Source organism: Tenrec ecaudatus, chromosome 1 (assembly GCF_050624435.1).
Source record: "Tenrec ecaudatus isolate mTenEca1 chromosome 1, mTenEca1.hap1, whole genome shotgun sequence".
In the NCBI taxonomy this organism is placed as follows: domain Eukaryota; kingdom Metazoa; phylum Chordata; class Mammalia; order Afrosoricida; family Tenrecidae; genus Tenrec; species Tenrec ecaudatus.
Genome location: NC_134530.1, coordinates 24,260,348 through 24,284,026, shown reverse-complemented (window position 1 = coordinate 24,284,026; position 23,679 = coordinate 24,260,348). Strand labels below are relative to the sequence as shown.

General features: G+C 56.5%; 1 protein-coding gene across 3 annotated transcripts; it reads left to right on the top strand.

Moving 5' to 3' along the window:
- Positions 1-9,610: 9,610 nt before the first annotated feature.
- HOMER3 (homer scaffold protein 3) lies at positions 9,611-23,362 on the top strand. 3 transcript variants are annotated; one of them, XM_075549132.1, is made up of 10 exons: positions 9,611-9,764; positions 11,554-11,619; positions 11,703-11,859; positions 12,040-12,171; positions 20,138-20,245; positions 21,034-21,158; positions 21,645-21,801; positions 22,052-22,159; positions 22,243-22,329; positions 22,959-23,362. In XM_075549132.1, exons 2-10 carry the CDS (start codon positions 11,606-11,608, stop codon positions 23,148-23,150), a joined length of 1,080 nt encoding a protein of 359 aa, XP_075405247.1. In that variant the 5' UTR covers positions 9,611-9,764; positions 11,554-11,605; the 3' UTR covers positions 23,151-23,362. The 3 variants fall into 3 exon arrangements, with proteins under 3 accessions (XP_075405247.1, XP_075405256.1, XP_075405266.1); XM_075549141.1 differs by having other exon boundaries at positions 9,626-9,769; XM_075549151.1 differs by lacking the exon at positions 9,611-9,764 and adding an exon at positions 9,831-10,294.
- Positions 23,363-23,679: the final 317 nt, after the last annotated feature.

The window sequence follows — 23,679 nt, the reverse complement described above, 5'->3', positions numbered from 1 at the left end:
AAGTATTAATGAAAACAAGTTTGTGGCAGGGGGTGGGGACAAGGAGAAGGAAAAGTTTCTGGGCGTTTTCCACGAACGTTTTGCAGCTCCCGCATACACCAGCTCAACCATTTCTGACGTTCGATTCGGTGATGCTGGTTACGTGCTTCAGGTTGAGTGGCCAGGCCCAACGCTCCTTTTCCGAGCCATCCACAGGCACGGCCACCGCCAAGTTCCTCCCTTCGCCTTGTGAGTGACTGCGGCCAGTTTCATCCCATGCGCAGGGCTTTGAAGAGACCGCATAGGGTAAGGTGAGGCAGTCGTTATGGATGAAGCTAAGCTATTGATCTGCAAGGACAGCCAGAGGGCTCCTCAGAGGCAAGGTTGGCGGGACTGCTTCTTACAAGCTCTGCGCATGGAGGGACCAGACCCTGGCGAATGGCATCATGCTTGGTAAAGGGGCAGCGACAAAGAGGAAGACCTTGGAGGAGCTCGACTGACACAGTGGCTGCAACAGTGGGCTCAGGCGCAGGACCGATGGTGAGGGGTGTGCAGGGCCGGGCCGAGCTCCCTCCTCATGTGCACAGGGTAGCTGTGGGTCGGAACCGACTTGATGGCCCCTAACAGCATTTCCTGTGCTGGGTCCACGAGGGGAAGTCTGTCCCCAGGCTCAGCCTAGGCCTGGTACACAGTAGGACACGGCGCTGCTTTCACTGTCCCTTTGCTCCGAAAATTTTTCTATAGTAGCGACTTCTGTGACACGCCCCCCCAGCACCCACCTCCCAGAACCTCAGCCCTAGTGTCCTGCCAATGTCCTCTCCCGGCACTGATGTTCCCACAGCATCCCTGGTCTTGAACCAGTTCCCCACCCCACTCCTGTGTGTCCCATCCACTCCCTCCTGGGGGGTCTCAGGTCCACCCCACACTCTGCCTCCGCAGTTTCCCTACTTCCCCACCGACCTCAACGACTTCTCCTACCCCAGATCTAAGATTCCAAACTTCTGGGGTCCCCAACACTTAGTAAGGGGGGGTGTCAGCAAAGGGTGCAACTCTAGATGTTGCCCTGACTGGCTCCTGGTGTTGTAGCGGTTTCCGATCGGGCTGTGATTCGAAAGGTCAGCAGTTTGAAACCACCAGCCAGCTCTGCTGGAGAAAGAGAGCTTTCTATTCTCATAAAGAGTTACCGTCATCTCAGAAACTCACAGGAGCAGTTCTGCCCTGTCCTGTAGGGTCGCTGGGAGTTGGCATGAACTCGATGGCAGTGAGTTGCTCCTGTTCATTCAGCATACCTGCCCTCCCTTTGAGCCTCAGTTTCCCCAGCTGTAAAAGGGGCAGCTGGGGCGCCCACAGAGCCCTGTCCTTGGTGTCAGTCTCTGCTGTTCCTGCCTTTAGGCTCCTAATTTCGTGTTATTTTTGGTAAAAACCAGCCCAGGGTCTAGACATCACGAGGGGCGGGATTCTTGCTCTGTGTAAACACCCTCCTTACTTCAAGTCTTTTCACTTCTGTTTATTTACACGCCTTCCCAAGGAGGCTTTTAAATCATGCTGGGCCCTTTGGTCCTCTCCCAGGGGTTTGGCCCAAAGTTTCTCTTCCCACTGGGCCCCACAGCCAGTGCTGCCTCAACACATCCGTCAAGGTCAGTCAGGATCGACCCAGTGCTGCATGCAGTGCACGTAGGCGGGGCCAAGACTGCCTCTGAAGATCCATCTCAGGCCCCAAGATGTGGCCCTGAGGCCTCCCAGCCCCAGCAAGACATCTGGACTTGAACCCAGGCCCTTGTCTATGGTGCATGTGTTGTGTTTCCTCTGTGTATGTAGCCGGTGCCCACTGGGTGACCCTTACCTTTCCCTGGGTGGCTTCCTCCTGGCCCTGGGATGGCGGGCTTCTCCGTGACCCCTCTCGGGCTGGGGGATCCACGCTCTTGGGGAAGCAGATGTTTCCGTCTTGATGGAAGTCTGGGATTTCGGTGATAAGATCCCGGGCCTGCATCCAGGACCTCTGGGAGAGAGATGAAGGAGAGACAGGGCCAGAGGGGGTTCCTGAGACGCCAGTTTCCTCCCTGTGGCCCCAGGAGGAATTCGAGCTCAGAGTCAGCGGCTGGCCTCAAAGAAATGATGATGGCAGGCAGAATAAAGAGGCACAGAGTCCCCTTGTTTATCAGGCACCATCCAGGGGACCCTCCTGTGTCTCAGTGACCAGTGTGAGACCCGCTTCCCTCCATTCAACGTTCGACGTGGGGCAGCTCAGGAAATCTCATCAAAAAGTGTAACATCAGATCGATTGTGTTCCTCCCCTGCTCAAAAGCCTCCCATAGCTCCCCAGTGCTCTGGTATAAAACCTACCTTCCTCCAGCCTGGGGGCCTGCCTGCCCACTCAGCCCCCTGCTGCTGTGTTTTGGCTGCCTCTGTTAGGTAGCTTAGCCTAGGGAATTGGGAAGTCCATTTACGCATGCCCAGGAGAGCCAGCAAAAGACAAAAGCTGGATTTTCCCGCCGGTGGGCTTTGATGGGCGTTACACCTGGAGCAGCCCACCTGGGCCGGGTGATTGCAATTCAGCCAATGGGATCGACCTGGGGTCGTTCACCACACCTCCCCCGGGAACCCTTAAAAGGCAGGGACCTGAAGGGAGAGGGTCTCTTGGTCTCTTGGTCTTGTCGTCTTGTCTTGTCTTGTCTTGTCTTGTCTTGTCTTGTCTTGTCTTGTCTTGTCTTGTCTTGTCTTGCTTGGGCGGTCTGGTGGTCTTCGTGGGAGGAGAGAGATCCTTGCGTGTCCCGGAGCACTCTCTGCCAGGCCGCATGGTCAAAGGAATCCTATGGGTGCCGCGTAAAACCTGATGCTTCTTTGAACCTTCATTAAATTCACTTGGATCACGAGCCCGGCTTCGGCGTGAAATCTTTCTCGCGTGGAGCCAAGGACCGAGGCTGAGATTTAGGCCAGAGAGAGAAACCTAACACCTCCACGTCAGCCCAATGCATGCAATGGCCCCATGCAATGGACCGAGCTGCTGCCCAGTCCAGCTTGATTCTTACCAGCAGGTCTCCGGGGACACGGGGTTTCGAGTGGCTGATTTTTAGAAGTCTGTCTTCAGCCCTTCTTCCTAGTCTGTCTCCGTCTGGAAGTTCCATGGACGCCTGCTCAGCGTCACAGCCACACAGCCTGCACCGACAGGGTGGTGGTGGTTGTCTGTGACAGGGACACGGCTCTCTCCCCTCTGAGCCTCAGTTTACCCAGCTTTAAAAGGGCAACTGTAAAGGGAGCCCTGTCCTCGGTATCAGTCTCTACTGCTCCTAATTTCGTGTTATTTTTGGTAAAAATTTGGTAGCTTATTCCACTCTGGCCACACGTTCCTCCTGGAAGAGCCCCTGCAGACCTAGCACCCCCCCCAAGTCTTTGCAAGCATTGTTTCCCCTCCAGAACACCTTCCCCTCAAACCACCCCTCAGAACAACCTAAACCTTTCCACTACCCCAAGCCCCACCAGACGCCTCTCACCCATCCGTTCCTATGTGCTCCATCTCGCCCAATGGGCCGGGTGCTCCATGATGCCTGGGATACTGCTGTCTCCCTGACACATAGTAGGTGCTCAACCATCACAAATGTAACAAACCAACAAGTCTCCTTTTGCAGAAGACGAGACAGAGGTTCAAAGAAGCCCCCTGTGCAGATGGACCCCCTCACCCCTCTTAGATTCCAAGTTCAGCTTGGATTAAATTTATCTCCAGGCAGATAAATGGCACTTCCTCCCCCAGGTCAGTCAGACTCCCAAGGCTGCAGGAAGCCAGGCCTGGCCTCTCAGATGCAGGTTCAAAGCCCTCAGCTGACTTTTACTTTGGGGAAGTGGCTTTCTCTCCTTAAGCCTCCATTTCCTCTTTTGGGGAAAAAAAAAAAAAGCCAGTTTGAAGGTCAAGGAGCTTGCTCATATGATCCTGCCTTGGGCTGCCCAGCAAACAGCTTCCTGTCCTCAATTCTATCCCTGTGACCACACACCCTGGATGACTATGGAGACCTCTTGGAGACCTGGGTCTGGTGGCTGAGGAGTCCCCAGTCTGCGGGTGGGGAGAGCAGAGCTGGATGAGACAGCCCAGCCCTGTGTGGTTGGAACAGGGGAGAGCTGGGAAGGCTTCCTGGAGGAAGAGAACTTGATGTTGGCATTCCAGGCCAGAGATCAGGCTGTGCGAGGCTCTGAGGTGGACTAAGCAGCTGGAATGGGTCCGATTCCCTCTGTTACTGGGGCAGGGAGCTTAAGACAGTTGGAGGAGATCTCTGGGGGCTGCTCTGGGGGTGGCCAAGAGGGGGCTGCCTGGCTCCAGCCTGTGGCTGGGGACCAGGAGCAGCCTCCCCCGGGGGCAGACTAGGGGAGGAGGCTGCAGCTGAGTCACCAACCTGGCTCCTGAGATAATAGTCATCGGCCTGCGTAGGCTGCCACCAAGCAGGAACACAGCCCCCAGAGAACCAGAGAACCCCTCTACTCCGCCTTCCCTGCGGCCTCTCCTTTCTGTTCCCCAGCTGTTCCCTCCAGGCCACAGAAGGAGAGGGGGAGAATTCGGGGTGGGGTGGGGTAAAGGAGGGCAGGCTGCTTGCCCAAAGGCCCAGAGCTTCCTAGAGGAAGGAGGCTTCCCTAGTCGGGGCCCATGTGTCCTCTGCCCCACAGGGAGAAACTGAGGCTCAGAAAAAGGTCTGAGGAGCTGAAACCCTACCCAGGGCCTACAGGGTAAATCTGATCATGTCCCTGTCTCTTTTCCTGCTCCAAAGACCTTCCTTGGCTTTCCAGCACCCTTGGAATGAAACCCACATACTTTCCCTTGGCACACAGGACCATGCCCAGCCTGTTACCCTCCTGTCCCCAGACTGTTCCCCAAAACCCTTATCTGGCAGCCCCCACCTTCCCACGGTTCCTCCAACACCTCCAGCTTGTTCCCACCCCAGGGTCTTTGCACAGGCTGTGCCTTCTGCCCAGAACACCTGTGTGAATTGTCATCCATATTCAGGGACACACAGTGAGTCCCTTGGAATCGAGATGTGAGCCCAGGGTCTGCCTGACTGCCCCCGGCTAATTGTGCATTATCTAAAATAAGTCCACCGGGAACTGGCTGATTCTTGATCCTCACCAAAGACACCCCCACCCCCAACCCCTAGCCTTGGGCCCATTTCCCTCACATCACTCAGGAGCTCCAAGACCAACCCAGGCCCACATCCCCCAGCATGGGCGAACTCTCCGCCCCACTTTCTGCCCTTCACTCAGGAGCCTCCCAGGACGAGGCAGCCAAAAATAATCTGCCCGACCTACCTCCCCAAAGTGGGGCAGCCCCGCCCCGCCACCTGGCGCCCCAAGGTAATTAGTGCAAGTGGCAAATGAGGGTAATTAGGTCTTCGAGAAAGCGAGCTGCAGGGTCTGGCTGGGTGCTCAGAGGGTCTGGCCCACTTCTCCCACCCCAGTGCTTGTCCAAGACCCCCTGGTCCTCAGGCAGGCCCTGCGCCCACTTCTCTGGGAAGCTTGAAGACACACCTCCTACCCACCAGGCCCTTCATGTCTTGGCCTGATCGGGCCTGGTGCCACTGTCTCCTGGGGCTGTTTGGTGACATCGAGTTAGATTTTCATTTAAGGTGGGGGTGCCCTAAGAGGTGAAAAATCACCAACCTTCCTGAGGCGTACAGTTCCCTTCCACCCTGACCCCCATGTAACCACCCTGTGCTGAAAGACGCCAAGTCCCACCCCAGCTCTGAGGTGCCCTCATGTTATCATCTCTCATAGATTCGGTGTTAACAGTTGGAGAAGTCAGGTGGGCCTGGGTTCAAATCTCGCCTCCCACTGGGCCTGAATAATAACTCACCAAAGAGTGAGAGCTGGACACAGGAACCCCACCCCCTTGCAACCCTGTGGGGTTAGGGTTGGGCCAGAAGGACAGAGGGATCCAGCAAGGGGCTAGAGGGAAAGGTGGGAGAAGAGGACATTGGAGGTTGGACTTTGAGTGGTGCATAGGAGTTTGCTAGAAAGATCAGGGACAGGGGACATGGGGAGAAGGAAACATGGAGGGATTTGAGGGGCCTACACAGGGGGTTAGGAGCTGAAATTTTAGAGAAAGGAGCCTTTGTGGTGCAGTAGGTCGAACATTGGGTTGCCAACTGCAAGGTTGGCAGTTCAAGCCCACCAGCTGCAGGAAGGGAGAAGGATGAAGCTGTCTGTTGCCATGAAAATTTACAGTCTCAGAAACCCTAAGACCCAGTCTTCCACTATAGGATCACGATGAGTCGGAACTGCCTTGATTGATGGTAGTGGGTTTGAGGATTTAGGCTAGGTCTCTGGATGTTACAAATAGTTTGCTCTTGTCTCCTAACCCAAAAGTCGGTGGTTCAAATCTTCCCTGCAGTCCTTCCGAAGAAAGGCCTGGTCATCTGCTTCTGTTAGGAAATCCGCCAAGACAACCCCAGGAAGTTCCATTCCACTCAGTGACGTGCGGAGGCGCCAGGAGTCGAAATTGACTGGATGGCAATAGGGTTGGTTGGGACCAACTTCCCATCCTCAAGAGCTTCCATCCGGCTGGGGCCCTTCAGTCTCTGAAAGAGGGAATTTTAAAGACTTAGCTCTCAATCAAAGCCTGCTTGCCCAGGCGGCTAAGAATACGTATGAGGATGCATCCAGCTTCGAGTATTCATTGTGCACCTGGGGCCATACCCTCATCACACACTATCAGTGGGTGCCACCCATCTGCCTCTTCTATGGACAGGGAAACTGAGGCACAGCAAGGAACAATGCCTCCTTCCTGGTTCCACTGCTGGTCAGAAGTGGGTGGCCATTTGCTCTCTGGCCCACTTGACTTTGGAGGCCACCAAAATCCAAGTCTAGGGCCAGGGACTCCCTTTCTGCAAGCAGTCATGAAAGCCCAGCCGTAGGTCAGGCTTGATCTAGGTCCTGGAACACAGAGCTATGGAAGAGGTAGACAGTAACCAGATCATGCCATGAATATATTTCATGTGCTCACTGTGACATGCATGAGGAGCTAAACACACAGTTTGGAGGGAGCATGCCCCCTTCTGTGACAGCCCCTACTCTGTCAGGACAGGGGTCACTCTGGGGAGAAGAGATTATTTCAATTCAGTTCAAAGATTGGGTTGGATTTAACTAGGCAGGGACAGGGGCCTGACCCATAGAAGCCACCCTGTAAATGCTAGCTTCCTCGGAGCCAAGCAAGTTAGTCTGGCCCCTGCTTGGATCCCCCTGTGATGAGAAACTTGCTCTCTCACTACCTCCCTCAGCCCCAAGGGGAAGAGTTGAGTCAGTTTCCCCGGGGGGGGTGGCCCACAAAGACCCTCGGTCTCTTGTAAAAGAGGCCCCAGCTCCACCTGGGGTTGGGGCAGCAGCTCAGACCAGCCCCCTGCCCGTCTCCTTCTTGAGCCATCCGAGCATCCGCCCATTTTCCGGGTAAGAAAACTGAGGGCTACACAGAGCAAAGGAGCCTTGATGCTGTTGTGGTTAAGAGTTGAACAGTTGGGCTGGTAACTGTAAGCTCAGTGGTTGGCAACCACCAGCCACTTCAAGGGAGAAAGCCGGAGCTTTCTACTCCCATCAAGAGTTACAGTCTCAAAACCCACAGGGGCGGTTCTACCCTGTCCTAGAGGATCGGGGTGAGTCGGCTTTGACCTGGTGGCAGCATGACACAGAGGAAGCCACTTCCCCTCTCTGGCCTCTGTCTAGAGAGCTTCAGGCTGGGGCTGCTCAAGGCATGCCAAGTCCCAGCCCCTCTTGGAAGCCAGAGAGGGGCCTAGGGAAACCATGCAACACACCACCCTCCTCTTGTCACACTGCTGCTTTCTGCAAGCACCCACGCAAGGAGCAAAGCCTGCCGGGCCCTTTGCCCAGCTGCCCCCGCTGAATGGACCACATGGTCTCAGTTCAGCAGTGGTCCAGTCGAAGGCAAACCCTGAGAGGCTTCCAGGAGCCTCGGTCTGGCTGGCACCTTCCCTGGTTCTTTATTTTCTTGACATGATTTTTTTTTTTTTGGTAAGAAGGAAAAAGTCACTCTGCACAGAACAGACGGTATTTTCTTTGTTCACCCTAGAGCTCCAGCCTTCCATGGCACCAGGCCTGAGAGCGGCGCCAAGTTCTTTGCTTGTTCAGATGCCTCGTGAAGTTAGAAGCAGCTGGGAAAGCCGAGTTTGTGCCTCAGTTTCCCCAGCTCGGCGAGCAGTGCTGGATGAGGTCGGGGGCTGCAGGGGGAAGGGCCTGGCTTTCACAGAGCACTCAAACGGGGCAGGGCCACCGCCGATGTAAACAGGTGACACCACTCAGCTCATAGAAAGGGCTGAGCCCATGAGAGGGAGGGAGAGCAAGGAAGTCCTTTCTGAGCCACAGATAATCCAATGGGCTTCCTGGAGGAGGGGGCATTAGAGGGGAGCTGGGAAGGCCCAGGCAGAATCATGCTGCTGGGAGGACCTCCTGGGTGGAGGGAACAGCTTGGACCAAGGCCTGGATGGAGGAGAATGGGAATGGCTCCAGCAACAAGTCCTGGAATTCGCCTTCGTGGTCTCTGAAGGCAGCTCAGAAGTGTGATCTTTGTTCGGAGAAGGCAGATGAAAGAACAGAGCACAGTGGGCCCTGGAGATGCAGATCCAGACACTCTGAGCTCCTTGGCTGGGAGCTTCAGGAAGTCCAGGTCTCTGCCCGGCGGCGGGGTCTGCACATCTCTTGGCAACAGGACAGACCAGAGGGCCCACTGGCGCGCTAGGGCCAGCCAAGGCTGCCTTGCGTTGATTTACAAATCTCTCGTGGACAATTTGCACATCTTCCACCACAGCACAGATTCTGCGGCTAGGCATCTGCCTCTCTCCCAGCCCCACAGCCCCTTCCTGCAGTATCCAAGCCGCTTTGCAAATCCACAGTTGCTGACAGGCCCACTTAGCAAGGTAAGCAGTGAGAAACCGTTCACTCCAGATGGGCAGATAAACACAAGCCAAGGCGTGCTGACTTTATGAGGGTAATCTGCCCCTGGGACCAGTTTAGGGAGCCCAGCGGACCTGCTCTGGGCAGCTGTGGGTTGGGTGGGCTCCCTGGGTCCAGAGGGAGCGGCTCTTTAGGGGCAGACCCTGCCCCCTCTAACAACAGCACAGATAACCCTGGTCCCAGTTTATGGGGGCTGCCCTTGGGGACAGCAGAGGCACACCTAGGCCGGACCAGTGGGATCAGGGATGCGGCAGGGCAGGTAAACATGATCCTGAACAGGTGTCTGAAGCCATGCTGTTTGCTGCCCCTTGTCCCCTGTCCCTCCCCACCACCCCCACCCTAAGGGTGTTTTCTGTGGATCCCCAAGCTGCCGACCTGCGTCTTTGGGACCTGACGCCATCACAAGCCTGAGGTCATGGCCCTGGGCCACGGGGGTCAGGGTGGGCCCCGGGCGGTGGCATCCGCCCTTCTGCCTCCTTGGGCGTCCCTGTGGGTCACCCAGCTCAGCCGTCTGCTCCGGGCGGTCTGGCCGTCCCGCCCCCGCCCAGCCCAGTCCTCTCTCTGCCCCGCGGCCCCTCCCCGAGCTCCCTGCCCCCGCCTCGGCCCGGAGCGCGCAGGAGGCCGGCGGGGACGCTGAGGGGCGCTCGCAGGCCGGGAGGCGGGGCGCGCGGCGGCCGCGTCGGGACCCGCCGCGATGGGACCGGAGGCGGCGCGGGCGGCGGCGGCGCGCAGACAAAGGCGCGGGCGGCGGGCGGGCCCGGAGCGAGGAGCGGCGCCCTGCCGGCCCTGCGCGAAGTTGGCCCGCGGGGCCGCACCCGACTCGCGCCCGGACGCTCGTGGCCGACCGGGTAGGGTGAGCCCCTCGCGACCGGCCGGGGTGGGGGAGCGGGACCCTGAAGTTCCGGGGTCAGGGTGTCCCCCTCTATCCGCGGTGGAGAGAGAGGCGGCCAAGAGACACCCCACCTTCTGAGATTGGCTGGGTGGCCCAGGGGGCTGTTCCGGGACCAGGGATCCAAGGGCGCAACGCTCTGATCCCCGAAGTTCCGGATTTAAAACCGGGGCGCAGCGCGGGGTCCCTGAAGTTCTGGACGCCCGGCCACCGACTGACGGAGGTCTCCGAAGTTCCAGACTCGGAATAGCGGGATTGTCGCGGGGATCCCCAAAGTCCCAGGCTGTGTGCTTTCCGAAGTTGGGGCACGCACGGGGTACCCCGCTACCAGCGCTAAGTGCTCCCGTCCGATTATCAGCCCCCCCCCAACTAGGGCGCACGGGCTGGGGCCTCACTCTTGCTGGGATTGGGGTCGCGGGCACCGCGCAGGGTCGGGCCCCTGGGGAAGCTCTGCGCAGGCCGGCGGCGTCCGAGGCGCATGACTCGGAGGTGAGTAACTTTCCCGGGACAAACGCCTCTAGTCCAGGCAAGAGCTGCCAGGCCGGAAGGACCTAGGTTCTGGGGACCTCCCGCGTCTCCCGCCCACCCACCCCCCATTTCACGGGGCCTGGATCCGCCCCCAGGCCTGGCCAGAGCAGCTGCCCCTCCCCCAGTCCAGGGGCTCGGATTTCAGACCTGTGACCGGGATAACAGCTGCCCAGAACGGGTGGGGTGGCACCCCCGCTCTGACCACAGAGGCTGCTGGGCCAGGCTCCCCTTCCCTCTTCCCCTCCCATCCGAGGGCCTCCCTGGGCGTCCCCGGACCCACTGGGCATAATTCGGATGTGCAGGGGAAGGCTAGGAGGGCTCCTTGGCTTCTGGTCCCGCTCTATAGGGTGGTGGCCAGAGAAGCCAACCAGGAGGCTGGGCAGTCAGGCCTCCCCTTACCAGGAGTCCACCCTGCCCCTCGTGGACCTGTATGCTACTTCTTGTCTTTCCAACCATTTCTCAGGGTGTGGTGTAATGTCTGTATTCTGATTCCTACGGGTGCCTCTGCCACAGGGCCAGAGCCAGGGGTCTCTCCTGGGTCCGGCAGGGGCTGGCTCCTCAGGTGGCCCCTGGGCATCACCCACTTTGACTGGGGTGCCCTGCTGTAAAGTCCCCTTAGTCTGGAATTGCAGGGGCTGCTCAGCGGATGTCTCCCATGACCAGGATGACCCTGGGGGAAGGGTGTGTGTGTCACACTTGGATACCAGGGATGCTGAGAGGAGACCTGCTCGGTTCCCTCCCCCCACCCCCTAAGCCCTTCAGGCCCCACTGCATCTAGCTTAGGAGCCTAGAGAGGGCCAGGGGGCTTGTTAAGGGATTTCCTGGTTGGGGGTTGGGGTTAGTTCCACTCATGGGGACCCCACGTCTGCAGGGAGCTGTGCTTTAAAGGGTTTTCAAGGCCATAACCAACCTTTGGAATTGATAACCTGAAAGCCTACTCCATCGACTTAGAGCAACCCTCTAGGACGAGGTAGAACTGCCCCTTTGCGTTTCCAAGATGGTAACTGTTCATGGGAGTAGAAAGCTCCGTCTCTCCTTTGGAGAGACTGGTGGTTTCCAACTGCTGATCTTGTGGGTCTCAGTCCAACTCATAAGCACTGGGCCACCAACCCTCCTCCTGACTGTCGATAGCCAGGTTTTACTTCTCAAGTGCCTCGGGGTAGGTTCATACTGTCTACTTTTGGGGTCCCAGTCCAGCATGTAACCCTTTGAACCAACAGATCCCGCCTCCCTCTGGCTGCCCCTTGGAGACTGCCCAGCCCAGCCTGACCAATGTCCACAGCCAGGTGAGCATGCCCACCCCCACCCTCAGACTGGACTGGCCTGGCTGCCCAGCAAGACCACCCTGCTGAGCACCCTCTCCCCCCAGGGAGCAGCCCATCTTCAGCACGCGCGCCCACGTGTTCCAGATCGACCCGGCCACCAAGCGGAACTGGATCCCAGCGGGCAAGCACGCCCTCACCGTCTCCTACTTCTACGATGCCACCCGCAACGTCTACCGCATCATCAGCCTCGGAGGTGCCAAGGTGCGGCGGGGCCTGAGGGCAGGAGGGGGGCGTGCCAGAGGTCCTTGCTCTGTGTGTGCCCCCTGCCCCTTCCTGGGCTGCAGTTTCCCCTTCCTGAAGTGGCAGCGCCAGGCTTCCGACAAGTCATGCTCAGCACGCTTTCTGTTCTCTCGCCTCAGTCCTTTGAACTTTGCCCCCTAGGCCATCATCAACAGCACCGTCACCCCCAACATGACCTTCACCAAAACCTCCCAGAAGTTTGGGCAGTGGGCCGACAGTCGTGCCAACACCGTCTACGGTCTGGGCTTTGCCTCTGAGCAGCATCTGACTCAGGTAGGCCTGCCGGGAGGCGTACAAAAGTCAGGGCTCGGCCTGGGACGTCTCCTGGGCGAACCTGGGACTTCAGACAGTTTCACCTGGGCACATGCAATTGGACCTGGTTGAAGGCCTTGCGGGTCCCTGGTGGCTCAGATGGTTTGTTCCTGACTAGCCCTAATGGCAGAGTAGTTGAGCGACTGGCTGCTAACCAAAGGGTCATCAGTTCTGTGGGAGCCAGCAGCTCTGTGGGAGAGAGAGAGACCTGGCTATCTGCTCCCTGGCTTTAGCATAGTGAGTTACCAGTGAGTTGCTAACTGCAAGGTCAGCAGTTCGAAACCACCAGCTGCTCAGAGGGAGAAAGAGGGGGCTCTCTACTGTAAAGCTTGGAAACTCGCGGGGGTCAGTTCTACTCTGCCCTAAAGGGTCACTCTGAGTTGGGAGCAACTCGATGGCAGTGAGAATTTTTATCTGCTTCCTTAAAGATTTATAGCTTAGGGAAAAAGCCCTCTGAGGCAGTTCTACTCTGTCCTGTAGGGTCGCTATGAGTCAGAACCAGGAGCTGGCACAAAGCAGCTCTAGCAGGAAGGCTTGACCCCAGAAGAAAGGGGTGGCAACTGCCTTCCCGCTCATCCCCCTCAGAGTGACCCTTTAGGACAGGGTCAGCTGCTCCCCAGGGTCTCCCAGGCCGCTCACATCTTCATGGGCTTGCACTGGCGTCCTTGTGGTTAGCAGCCCAGTGCTTGACCCGCGGTGCCCAGGACGCCTTTTTGAAGATGACAGCTGGGAGCATGAGCTAGAGTAATTCCCTCTGCCTCATGTGGGCCCCGCGTGAGTCTGCGTCACTGGACGGCAATAGGTTCGGGGGTTTTGAATGCCTGCCAGCTTGCCTGGTGGAATCTCAGTTTTGCTGCCCACTTCCTCTGAATTTGGACCCGCCGTGCCCCTCTTTGAACCCATCGATCAAATGAGCGCGTAGCAGGGTTGGGGGCTGTTTCCTCATGGCTGCACCCACCCGCGGCTGTTTCTGCAAGTCTGTCCTTGCCTCCCCTCTCCTTCATGGCCCGTCGCTCCCTGGAGGCCAGGACCAGTGTCTCTCTCGTTGTCTTCCAGGAGTGTAATTGTTTTCCAACTTACAACCCAGTGGCCAAAGGTTTCGCCTCCACTCACTGCGACCCCACGGGTGTCAGCCTAGAACTGTGTTCCACCAGGTTTCTAATGGTGATGGTGTGAGAAGAAAATCGCCGCGCCTTTCTTCCGAGGTGTCTCGTGGTGGATTCCAGCCACCAAGTTAGCAGCCGAGCACAGGGAAGTGGGTGATGCGTTGACATGCAAACTGCAAGGTCGGCAGTTCGAAGCCACCAGCTGCTCTGAGGGAGAAAGAGGGGGCTGTGTACTCTTGTCTCGAAGCCCACAGGGGCAGTTCGACTCTGTCCTACGGGGTCGCTACGTGTTGGCATGTGCTTGATGACAGTGACTTTGGCGTGGGGTTTACTCAGCATTTGGAGCACTCAGGTACGCCTTGCAGAGTTAAGCCCTTGGATGAATTGGGGGTTGAGGTTCGCGTGAGTTTGCGCTCAGGCTTGCTTTTCAAAAGACCATTTTCTCTGATGGGTGCTTTGGCATAAATCAGGTGGATGAGTGTGCGCCGCTGTTTTCTTGAAACTATTATAACCTACGGGAATGGGAATTTGTTATGAAACCTAATAAACCTTATTGACCTAAGAAATTTATTTAAACATATGACTAGTTATTAGATTGAGAGACAATCATTTGAACAAAATAAGGGCACACTGCATGTTTTAAGACCAGGGGACAGGTCTGTCTAAAAAAGATAGGCTGGATGAACAATCTGCAGGAGAAAACAACGGGACTGACAGTTCCATGGGGACATGGGAGAGTGGGAGGTGGGGGAAAGGAAGTGGTGTTAACAAACCCAGGGACAAGGGGAAAACAAGTGGTCCAAATTGGTGGTGAGGTGGATGTGGGAGGCCTGGTAGGGCATGATCAAGGATAATGTAACGAAGAGGTATTGCTGAAACCCAGGTGGGGACTGAGCATGATAGTGGGACACGAGGAAAGTCAAGGGAAATAGAGGAAAGAGCTGGGAGGCAAACGGCATTTATAGAGGTCTAGATAAAGACATGTACATATCCAAATATATTTATATATGACGATGGGGAAATAGATCTATGTGCCTATATTTATAGGTTTAATATTAAGGTAGCAGAAGGACATTGGGCCTCCACTCAAGTACTTCCTCAATGCAAGAATACTTTCTTCTACTAAATTGGCATTCTATGATGCTCACCTTCCCAACACAACCACTGAAGACAAAGCGGGTGAATAAGTAAATGTGGTGAAGAAAGCTGATGGTGCCCGGCTATCAAAAGATATAGCATGTGGGGTCTTAAAGGCCTGAAGGTAAACAAGCGGCCATCTAGCTCAGAAGCAACAAAACCCACATGGAAGAAGCCCAGCAGCCTGTGTGATCACGAGATGTTGAAGGCATCATCAGAACAAAAAACCTTACCATAGTGAATGAGGTGAGGATGTTCAGAGTGGAGACCCAAAGCCCATTTGTCGGCCACTGGAGAATCCCTTGTAGAGGAGTCTAGGGGAGGAGATGAGTCAGTCAGGGTGCGATGTAGCACCGATGAAAAATACAACTTTCCTCTAGTTCCTAAATGCTTCCTCCTCCCCCCCCCCCCCCCCCTATCATGATCCGAATCCTACCTTGCAAGTCTGGGTAGAGCAGAGGATGTACACTGGTGCAGATAGGAGCTGGAGGCACAGGGAATCCAGGGTGGATGATACCTTCAGGACCAGGGCTGTGAGTGGCGATACTGGGAGGGTAGAGGGAGAGTGGGTTGGAAAGAGGGAACCGATTACAAGGATCTACATGTGGCCTCCTCCCTGGGGGACGGACAACAGAAAAGTGAGTGAAGGGAGAAGTCGGACAGGGCAAGTATAACAAAATAATAATTTATAAATTATCCAGGGCTCATGAGGGAGCGGGAAGTGGAAAGGTAGGGGTAAAAAAGAGGACCTGATGCAAAGGGCTTAAGTGGAGAGCAAATGTTTTGAGAAAGATGAGGGCAATGAATGTACAGATGTGGTTGACACAATTGATGTATGTATGGATTGTGATACGAGTTGTATGAGCCCCTAACAAAACAATTAAAACAAACAAACAAACGAAAAGACCAGGGGAGGTATGTTTCAGGGTTTTATCTTTTGACTCTACTTAGTCAATCTGTATACTGAGTAACTAATCTGAGAAGCTGGGCTACAATGAAAAAAAAAATCGTGACATTAGGTCTGGAGGGAGAGTCATTAACAACCTGCATTATGCAGATGACACCACCTCATTTATTGGAAGTGAGGATGACTTGAGCCATTTACTGATGAAGATCACAGGCGACAGCCTCTACTCTGCATTATCCGTCAAAGTAAAGAAAACAACAGTCTTCACAACTGGACCAGTCGACAGGTCACGCTAAACATAGGAAGAACTGAAGCCAGGAATTTCATTGGAGCCACCGTCAATCCTCACGGGAGCAGCGGTTAGGGAATGGACCGATGTATTGAACCGGGCAAGTCTGCTGCACAGCAGGGCTGTCACTTTGAGGACCAGGTGCACCTGCCCCGGGCCGTGGTGCTTCCATCGTCTTCGGTGCAGGTGGAAGCCGGGCAGGGACTGCATTTGAAGGACGGTGCCGGTGAAGAGTGCTAGAAGGACCGTGATGGCCAGAAGAACAAACAAATCGGCCGTGGGGGCCAGTCCAGCCAGAATGTTCCTTAGAGGCAAAGATGGCAAGATTTCATCCTCCGGACTTTGGACGCGTTGTCAGGAGAGACCGGACCCTGGCGAAGGACATCGTGCTTAGTAAAGTAGAGGGTCAGTCGAAAAGAGGGATACCCCAAGGACGCCACTGGCCCGGTGGCTGCGAGAATGGGCACAAGCAGAAGAATGGGAGGTGGGCTCAGGCCCGGGGCGGGGGTGGGGGTGTCATCCTGTAGGACATGGAGTGGCTACGAGCCAGCAACAATTCATCTGCACCTAACATGCTGGTTTCCCAAGGCTGACTTAGCAAATGATCCCCAATGGGGTGACTTACAGTGTATGATCTCACAGTTCAGGAGGCTCGAAGTCTACATTTAAGGCATCTGTAGGATCATTCGACAAAAGTGACATGGATACCTCATTGCCATCGTTCTGATGCCTGGCAACCCTCTTGGGCAGACAGAACTGCCTCATCAGGTGACCGAGACTAGACATCTCCATGGGAGTAGACTCCTCCTTCTCCTGCAGAACAGCTGGTGGGTTTGAACCACCGACCGTGCAGTTAGCAGCCCAACGCAACCTGCACTACCAGGACTCCTCAGCAGGGCCGTGTTGTCTCTGAAAGCGCCAGGAGAGCAGCCTTCTTCGTCTGTGTTAGCTTCTGGTGGTTTCCTGGAGTCCCTGGAGTTCCTTAGCTGGTTGCGGCTTCACTCCAGCTCGGCCTCGAACCTGATGTGACCATCTTCCCTCTGTGTCTGCCTCGTGTGTCCTTTTCTGCAGGGAATCCGGACTCACCTGACACCACCAAAGTCTCCTGTTAGCATCTTTTTAAAAAAAATCCTTTTGTTGGGGACTCACACAACTCTTATCACAATCCTGTTAGCATCTTGAAAGACCCCCTCCCTAACCAAAACCGAATGCACAAGTTGCCAAGGTTAGCATGTTTCCATACCTTTTGGGGGGGTACTCTTCAGTCCATGAGCTGTTGCATAGGGTTGTAACCCAGGCTGAAACCTTTCCTGAAACCGATCCTCGGGTCTTTGAAGAAGGAAGGTAAAGATGGGAGGTGCGAATTTGCCCCCCCCCAAACTTTCCCTTTTTTTAAAAAATGAAACCCAAAATGGATCAGAGTTTAAACTCCTTTATTAAAATTAAAACGTTCCAGTCTTGTTATAAGATAGCACAACTTCTACACCTGTGCATAGAAGCGTTTTTTAAAAAAATCATTTTATTGGGGGCTCATACAACTCTTATCACAATCCACACATATATCAATTGTGTAAAGCACATTTGTACATTCATTGCCCTCATCATTCTCAAAACATTTGCTCTCCACGTAAGCCCCTGGCATCAGCCAATTTTCCTCCTTCCCTCCCTGCTCCCCCCTCCCTCATGAACCCTGGATAATTTATAAATTATTATTTTGTCATATCTTACGTTGTCCGACGTCTCCCTTCACCCACTTTTCTGTTATGAACCCCCCAGGGAGGAGGTTGGTTATATGTAGATCCCTGTAATCGGTTCCTCCTTTCTACCCCACCCTCCCTCTACCCTCCCGGCATCGCATCACCACTCTCGCCACTGGTCCTGAAGGGATCATCTGTCCTGGATTCCCTGTGTTTCCAGTTCCTATCTGTACCAGTGTACATCCTCTGGTCTAGCCGGCTTTGTGAGGTAGAATTGGGATCATGATAGTCAGGGTGGGGGCATGGGGAGGAGGAAGCGTTTAGAAACTAGAGGAAAGTTGTGTATTTCATCCTGACTGGCTTGTCTCCTCCCTGTGGCCCTTCCATAAGGGGATGTCCATTTGCCTACAGATGGGCTTTGAGTCCCCACGCCGCACTCCCCCTCATTCTCAATGATATGATTTTTTGTTCTTTGATGCCTGATACCTGATCCCTTCAACACCTCATGATCGCCCAGGCTGGTGTGCTTCTTCCACATGGGCTTTGTTGCTTCCAAGCTAGAGGGCCCAAACTTTCCCTTCTTATGATGGGTCCTGCTCCTGGGTGAGTAGCTGCCCTGTTTGCAACTCTGTTAATTGATATGCCCTAACTGGATCCCATCCACAGGGTCTCTATGGGTCAGAACCGACTCGATGGCCCCCGACAGCAGTAACTGGAGCCCAGGTGGCTGGGCCGCCTGAAACCGCCAGCCCCTCCTTGGCGGAAAGAGAAGGCTTTCTACTCCCATAAACTCATTTCCACCGAGGTCCATTTCGACTCATGGGAATCCTGTAAAAAGTTACTCCCAGAAAGATTTCTGATCTCAGAAACCCTCAGGGACCATTCTACTCGCTCCTGTAAGGTCGCCGTGAGTCAGAATTAACTTGATGACAGCGAGCTTGGACATTTTTCGGTCACTAGCCACTTGGAATTGCCGACCACACCTGTGTCGCAAACGTAGGCATGCGTACAAGGAAGACCAGGAAGGGTGCGTGACTTTGGAACATCGAGCCTGCCTCTCTGTTATCAACTGCTGGTGTCAGGTGCTGCCTCTTTGGTGCCAACTCAGAGGGTTCCTATGCAGAACGGAACCAAACACCGCCCGGTCCTGCGCCATCCTCACGATTGGTCCCAGGCTGGAGCCCATCCTTGCAGCTACTGTGTCAGTCCATCTCATTGAGGACTTTCTCTTCTGCTGACCCTCCCCTTGACCAAGCCCGATGTCCTTCTCCGGGACTGGCCTCTCCTAATGGCATGTCCACAGTACATGAGATGACCTCGAGCCATGCTCGCTATAAGGAGCATTCGAGCTGTACTTTTACCAAGACCAGCCTGTTCATCCTCTGGGCACCCCGTGGGACTCTCCATCTTCTTTGCCAACCTCATAGTTCAAAGGCGTCCAATCTCTGGTCTTCCTTAGTCAGTGTCCAACGTTCACAATTCACATAAGGCGACTGGGTCAGGAGTGTCTTAGCTATCAAAGTAACGTCCTTGCTTTTCAGCACTGTAAAGAGGTGCAGCAGATTTACCCAATGAAATGCGCCGCTTGATCTCTCGACCGCTGCTTCCACAAGCACCGATTGGGGGTCTGAGCAAGAGGAAATCCCTGACGATGTCAGTCTTTTCTCCATGTATCATGAGGTCCCCTTCCCATTAAGTCGTGCTCCATCGTGAAGGCTGCCATCTCTGGTGTCATCTGCATCTCGCAGGTTCTAATGAGTCTCCCCTCAATCTTGAGGCTGCCTCCTTCCCCATCTGGCCCAGCTTCTTGGGAGATTGGCTCGTTGTTATAAACTGGTGACCATCAGCTGTCTTCTGACTCATGCGACACCCTGTGTGTCGGAGCAGGCCTGTGCTCCACGGGGTTTCCAGTGGCTAATTTTTGAGACTTCAATCACCAGGTCTTTCTTCCAAGGTACCTCACCCTTGGGTTAGCAGCCAAGTGCTTTATTCACCTTTGAAGCCTCTCGGGGACCCCCTTTGAGTGATAAAGGGATAATCACAAGTGTCCCAAGCGTTCGGGTCACATTAGCAACCAACGGAGGCGCTCCTTCGTGAAATAAACCTGATCAGGAGGAATAGCAAACCCTCTTCTCGAGGTAGATGCCTCAGTGCATTTCACGCCACCTATGTGGGAACCCAAGGAGCCCCCGCGGCACAGCAGGTAACTCACTGAACTGGTAACCGCATGGGCAGCAATTTGAACGCGGCGCCAGCCACCTACTCCTCAGAGAAAGAGGAGCCTTCCTGTTGCTACAAAGTGGCAGCCTCGAGCCCACAGGGGCATCCTACTCTGTCCTATGGGCCTCCATGAATTTGAATGGACTTGATGGCAGTGGGCGGGATGCAAGAGCCCTGAAGGTGCGGGGAGGGGTGGGCAGTTGTTTGGCTGCTAACCACAAAATCAGCAGTTCAAACACACTAGCCACCCCTTGGGAGAAAGATGAGGCTGGCTGCTCAGGTACACATGTACAGTCTCGGAACCCCCAGGGAACAGTTCTACTCTGACCCACAGGGTCGCTGTGCACGGGCACGAACTGGAATGAGCACCCTGCCACGACCCCCACCCTGTCCTTGTGACGTCCATTTCCAAGTCTTCCCACTTCCAATTTTTTAGGTGGGGCACAGTTGGTCAGCTCGGCTCCAGGGTGATGGAGCTGACCCTGGGTGGGGGGGGGCCTGGCGGAGCAGTGGGTTGAGCCGCCGATTGACTGTCATTCCGCCTGTCCCCTCCCTCCTGCTCCCGCTTCAGTTTGCCGAGAAGTTCCAGGAGGTGAAGGAAGCAGCAAGACTTGCCCGAGAGAAGTCGCAGGATGGCGGGGAGCTCACCAGCCCAGCCCTGGGGCTTGCCTCCCACCAGGTCAGTACCCGCACCCTGCCCAGATGCCCCTGAACCATGGGCCTGAAGCCACATGGGGCGCTTCAATAGGTGGCAGACCCAACAGTGCTCAGGAGTCAGTACACACAGATGATACAAAACTAAAGGTGTGGCAGGGCCGGGGGTGGGGGTGGGGTGTGTGTGTGTGTGTGTGTGTGTGTGTGTGTAGTGGGGGCGGGGGGTGTCACAGGAGCAGCGGTCAAGGCGGGCATGCAGCAGGTATGAGTGACAGAAACTAACTCTGGGCCTGGGCGCTCAAGTTGTTCAACAGAATTGCCAGCTACCCATTGAAAAGGCTGAGGAGGGTACAGAGCAATGACCCGAGCCTGGGCATGTCTCCCCGTTCATTGATTAAACTGTAGGCCAGGGCTGGGCATGGGGGTGTGGCGGTGTCTGTGGGGGTGCAGGTCAAAATACAAGCTGGGCCTTGTCCTCCCTAGTCTGGGAGGGAGGTGCGCTGCTCAAGTGTGGATTCAGTCTGTGGGGGCTTCACGTGGGGTGCGGAGAACGGCATGCAGGTTGCAGATTGTGGACGAGACTCTCAGGGTTTCCCTCAGGGAGTTGGCAGACTAGTCAGGGGCCAGCAGAGCCCTGGATCTGGCCCAGCGCCCCTGGAAGCTGGAAAGCCTGGGGCGTGGCCCCAGGGGGAGGAGAGCCACTTCAATGTGAGCCTCCTGACATGTCAGTAAGGACCCCGCTAGCATAGCCCGATGCCCTTTAGTGCAGCCTTGATCAGCTTAAGTCACCACCCAGCCTGTTCCTTCCCGCAGGTGCCGCCGAGCCCCCTCGTTAGTGCCAATGGCCCCCCCAGCGACGAGAAACTGTTCCGCAGCCAGAGCGCGGACGCCCCTGGGCCCGCGGAGCGCGAGCGGCTCAAGAAGATGCTGTCGGAGGGGTCAGGGGCCTGTGGGCGGGACTTGGAGAAGGGGCGGGGCGGAGGCCGGGCAGGGCAGGGCCCGGGGGCGGGGCCGGGGGTGGGCGGGGCTAACGTAAACGGAGCCGTTCCGAGAGCGTGGCGGGACAAGGGGCGGGGCCTGGGCGGAGTGAAGGGGAGGAGTCTCAGGCTAGGGGCGTGGCCGGGGCGGTGCGAGGCGCTGACTCCGGGCTCTGTTTCCGCGTCCGACCGTCTCCAGGCCGGACGGCAGCCCTGTCCCGTCCACGCCCACGTGGGCTGAACGTCTCGGCACCTCGCTGCCCTGGGCGGTCTCCGCCAAAGCCCCGCCCCCACGCCGGCCCCGCCCCCGATCTCAGCGCTCCCCCTTCTGGGCCCCGCCCCTAGCCCCCTCTGGCTTCTGCCCGCCTCCCTCAGTGTAGCTAGGCAACGGGCGGTCCAGTTCCCCCAGGACCCCGCCTCCGCTGACCCCCTTCTGTGCCCCCCCAGCTCGGTGGGCGAGGTGCAGTGGGAGGCCGAGTTCTTCGCGCTGCAGGACAGCAACAACAAGTTGGCGGGCGCCCTGCGGGAGGCCAACGCGGCAGCCGCGCAGTGGAGGCAGCAGCTGGAGGCCCAGCGTGTGGAGGCCGAGCGATTGCGGCAGCGGGTGAGCGCGTCGACCCTCCCAGACACACTCTAACTGCGCGCCCGCTGGGCTGGGCTTGAGGGCGGGCCGGTCCTGTCCTCTGATCTCAGTCTCCATTAGATGGATTTGAGACCCCCCCACCCCACCCAGCGTTGGTCAGACCCCTGTCCGAGTGCATAGAGGTGTGGGCTGGGGTGGCCGCCACCAGGGGGGTGCTCTGGGTCAGGGAGTGGAGGAGTGGGCGATGGGAGCTCATCTCTGTCCTGCACAGGTGGCCGAGCTAGAGAGCCAGGCAACATCGGAGTCCCCTGAGGTTGGCGAGAAGGAACGGCGCCAGTCCCTGGAGCAGCTGGAGGCATTGGTACAAACCAGGGACCAGGTGCGTGCCCTCCTGCCCTGCCTCCCCTCAGCTCCTTCCCGGGAGCCAGAACCAGAGCCAAGCCTGCGACCTCTCCCCTCTAGGAGATCCAGACACTCAAGAGCCAGACAGGGGGATCCCGGGAGACCCCGGACATAGGCGAGCGTGAAGAGACCCAGCAGAAGGTGCAGGTGTGTGGGGCAAGGCAGGTGGAGGTGGGTAGGTGACCTCCTGAAATTTCATCTGCAGCCCGAGGTCATGGAACTGGCCTGAGGAGCCCACATGGCACAGTTTGTGCCTGAGTACCTACTCCAAGGTTGGAGGTTTGAATCTACCCCCAAAAGACCCGTTAGTCTACTTCCAGAAAGATCCCACAGCCATTGAGCTGATTTGAAAGCATGGGCCCATGTTTCTGAGACTCATGAATGGTTTGTGGGAGCAGCCAGCCTCCTCTCTCCTCTGTGGTGTGGCTGGTGGGTTTGAACCAGTCATTGGAAACCCTCGGGGAGTTGTCTTAAGCCGAGGGCAGACAACACCTGGCTGGCCTGGCTTTTGGTCAAACTCAAGAACCATTCAGGGGGTACATCTGTGAGCCTTGCATGTGGAGAGTCAAGGGCTGGGTGTTCAACGGATCCTGGGGAGAAGTTGAGGAAATCCTGTCACCTCTTGGGCAGAAATAACAGTATGTGCAAAAGCCCTGGGGTGGACTGTAGTTGCACAGTACAGGAACCAGCAGGCCATGGGGGCAGACTCCCGAGGAGCCAAGGGGAAGGGAAAGGGGGCTGGGGTAGAGGCCCTACTGTCTGCCCTCTCTTTGCAGGACCTGGAGAGCCGGAATTCCGAGCTAGAGCACCAGCTTCGAGTGTCGGAACACAGCCTGGAGGAGGCCAGGGCGGAGCGGGAGCGGGCCAGGGCTGAGGTGGTGCGGGCCACGCAGCTGCTGGATGTCAAGCTGTTTGAGCTGAGCGAGCTGCGGGAGGGCCTGGCCCGCCTGGCGGAGGGCACATCCTGAGCTGGCTGTGGGGGGCCAGCGGGGCTGGTTCTGAATGGAGAGCTGCTCAGGGTGTGGTCCAGCAGTCAGGGCCCCATTGCCTTGGCAGGAACTAGGGCGGGGTCCCAGTTTGGCCCTTGTTGCTCCCACCTCGGGTGTTACTGAGCTTCTGGTCGTGTAGTTTCTAGAATCCTGGGGTGCACAGCGGCACTCTGATTACATTTCCAAATGTGGGCACAAGTGTCTGTGTGGTGTGTGGGGACCTAACTGCTGTCGCCGCCCCTGTCCCCAGACCTAAGGTATACTTGTGGTGCTCAGCCAGCCCCCCTGTGGCAAGGAGGAAGCTTGGGGGCTTCCATGGCTGGGTATCCATCCTGTTGGGCTCAGGCCTTGGCTGTCAGACCATTTGGCCTTGACTGCTGTCCATGCAGGCTGAGGGGATGGCCTCCTTGCGAAGCTGCAGGCTTCTTGTTGGGAGATGTTGGTATGCATACGCCACAAGCCCAGCTGCATCAGGTGGGCAGGCACGGAAGTGAAGGACATGGCTGTG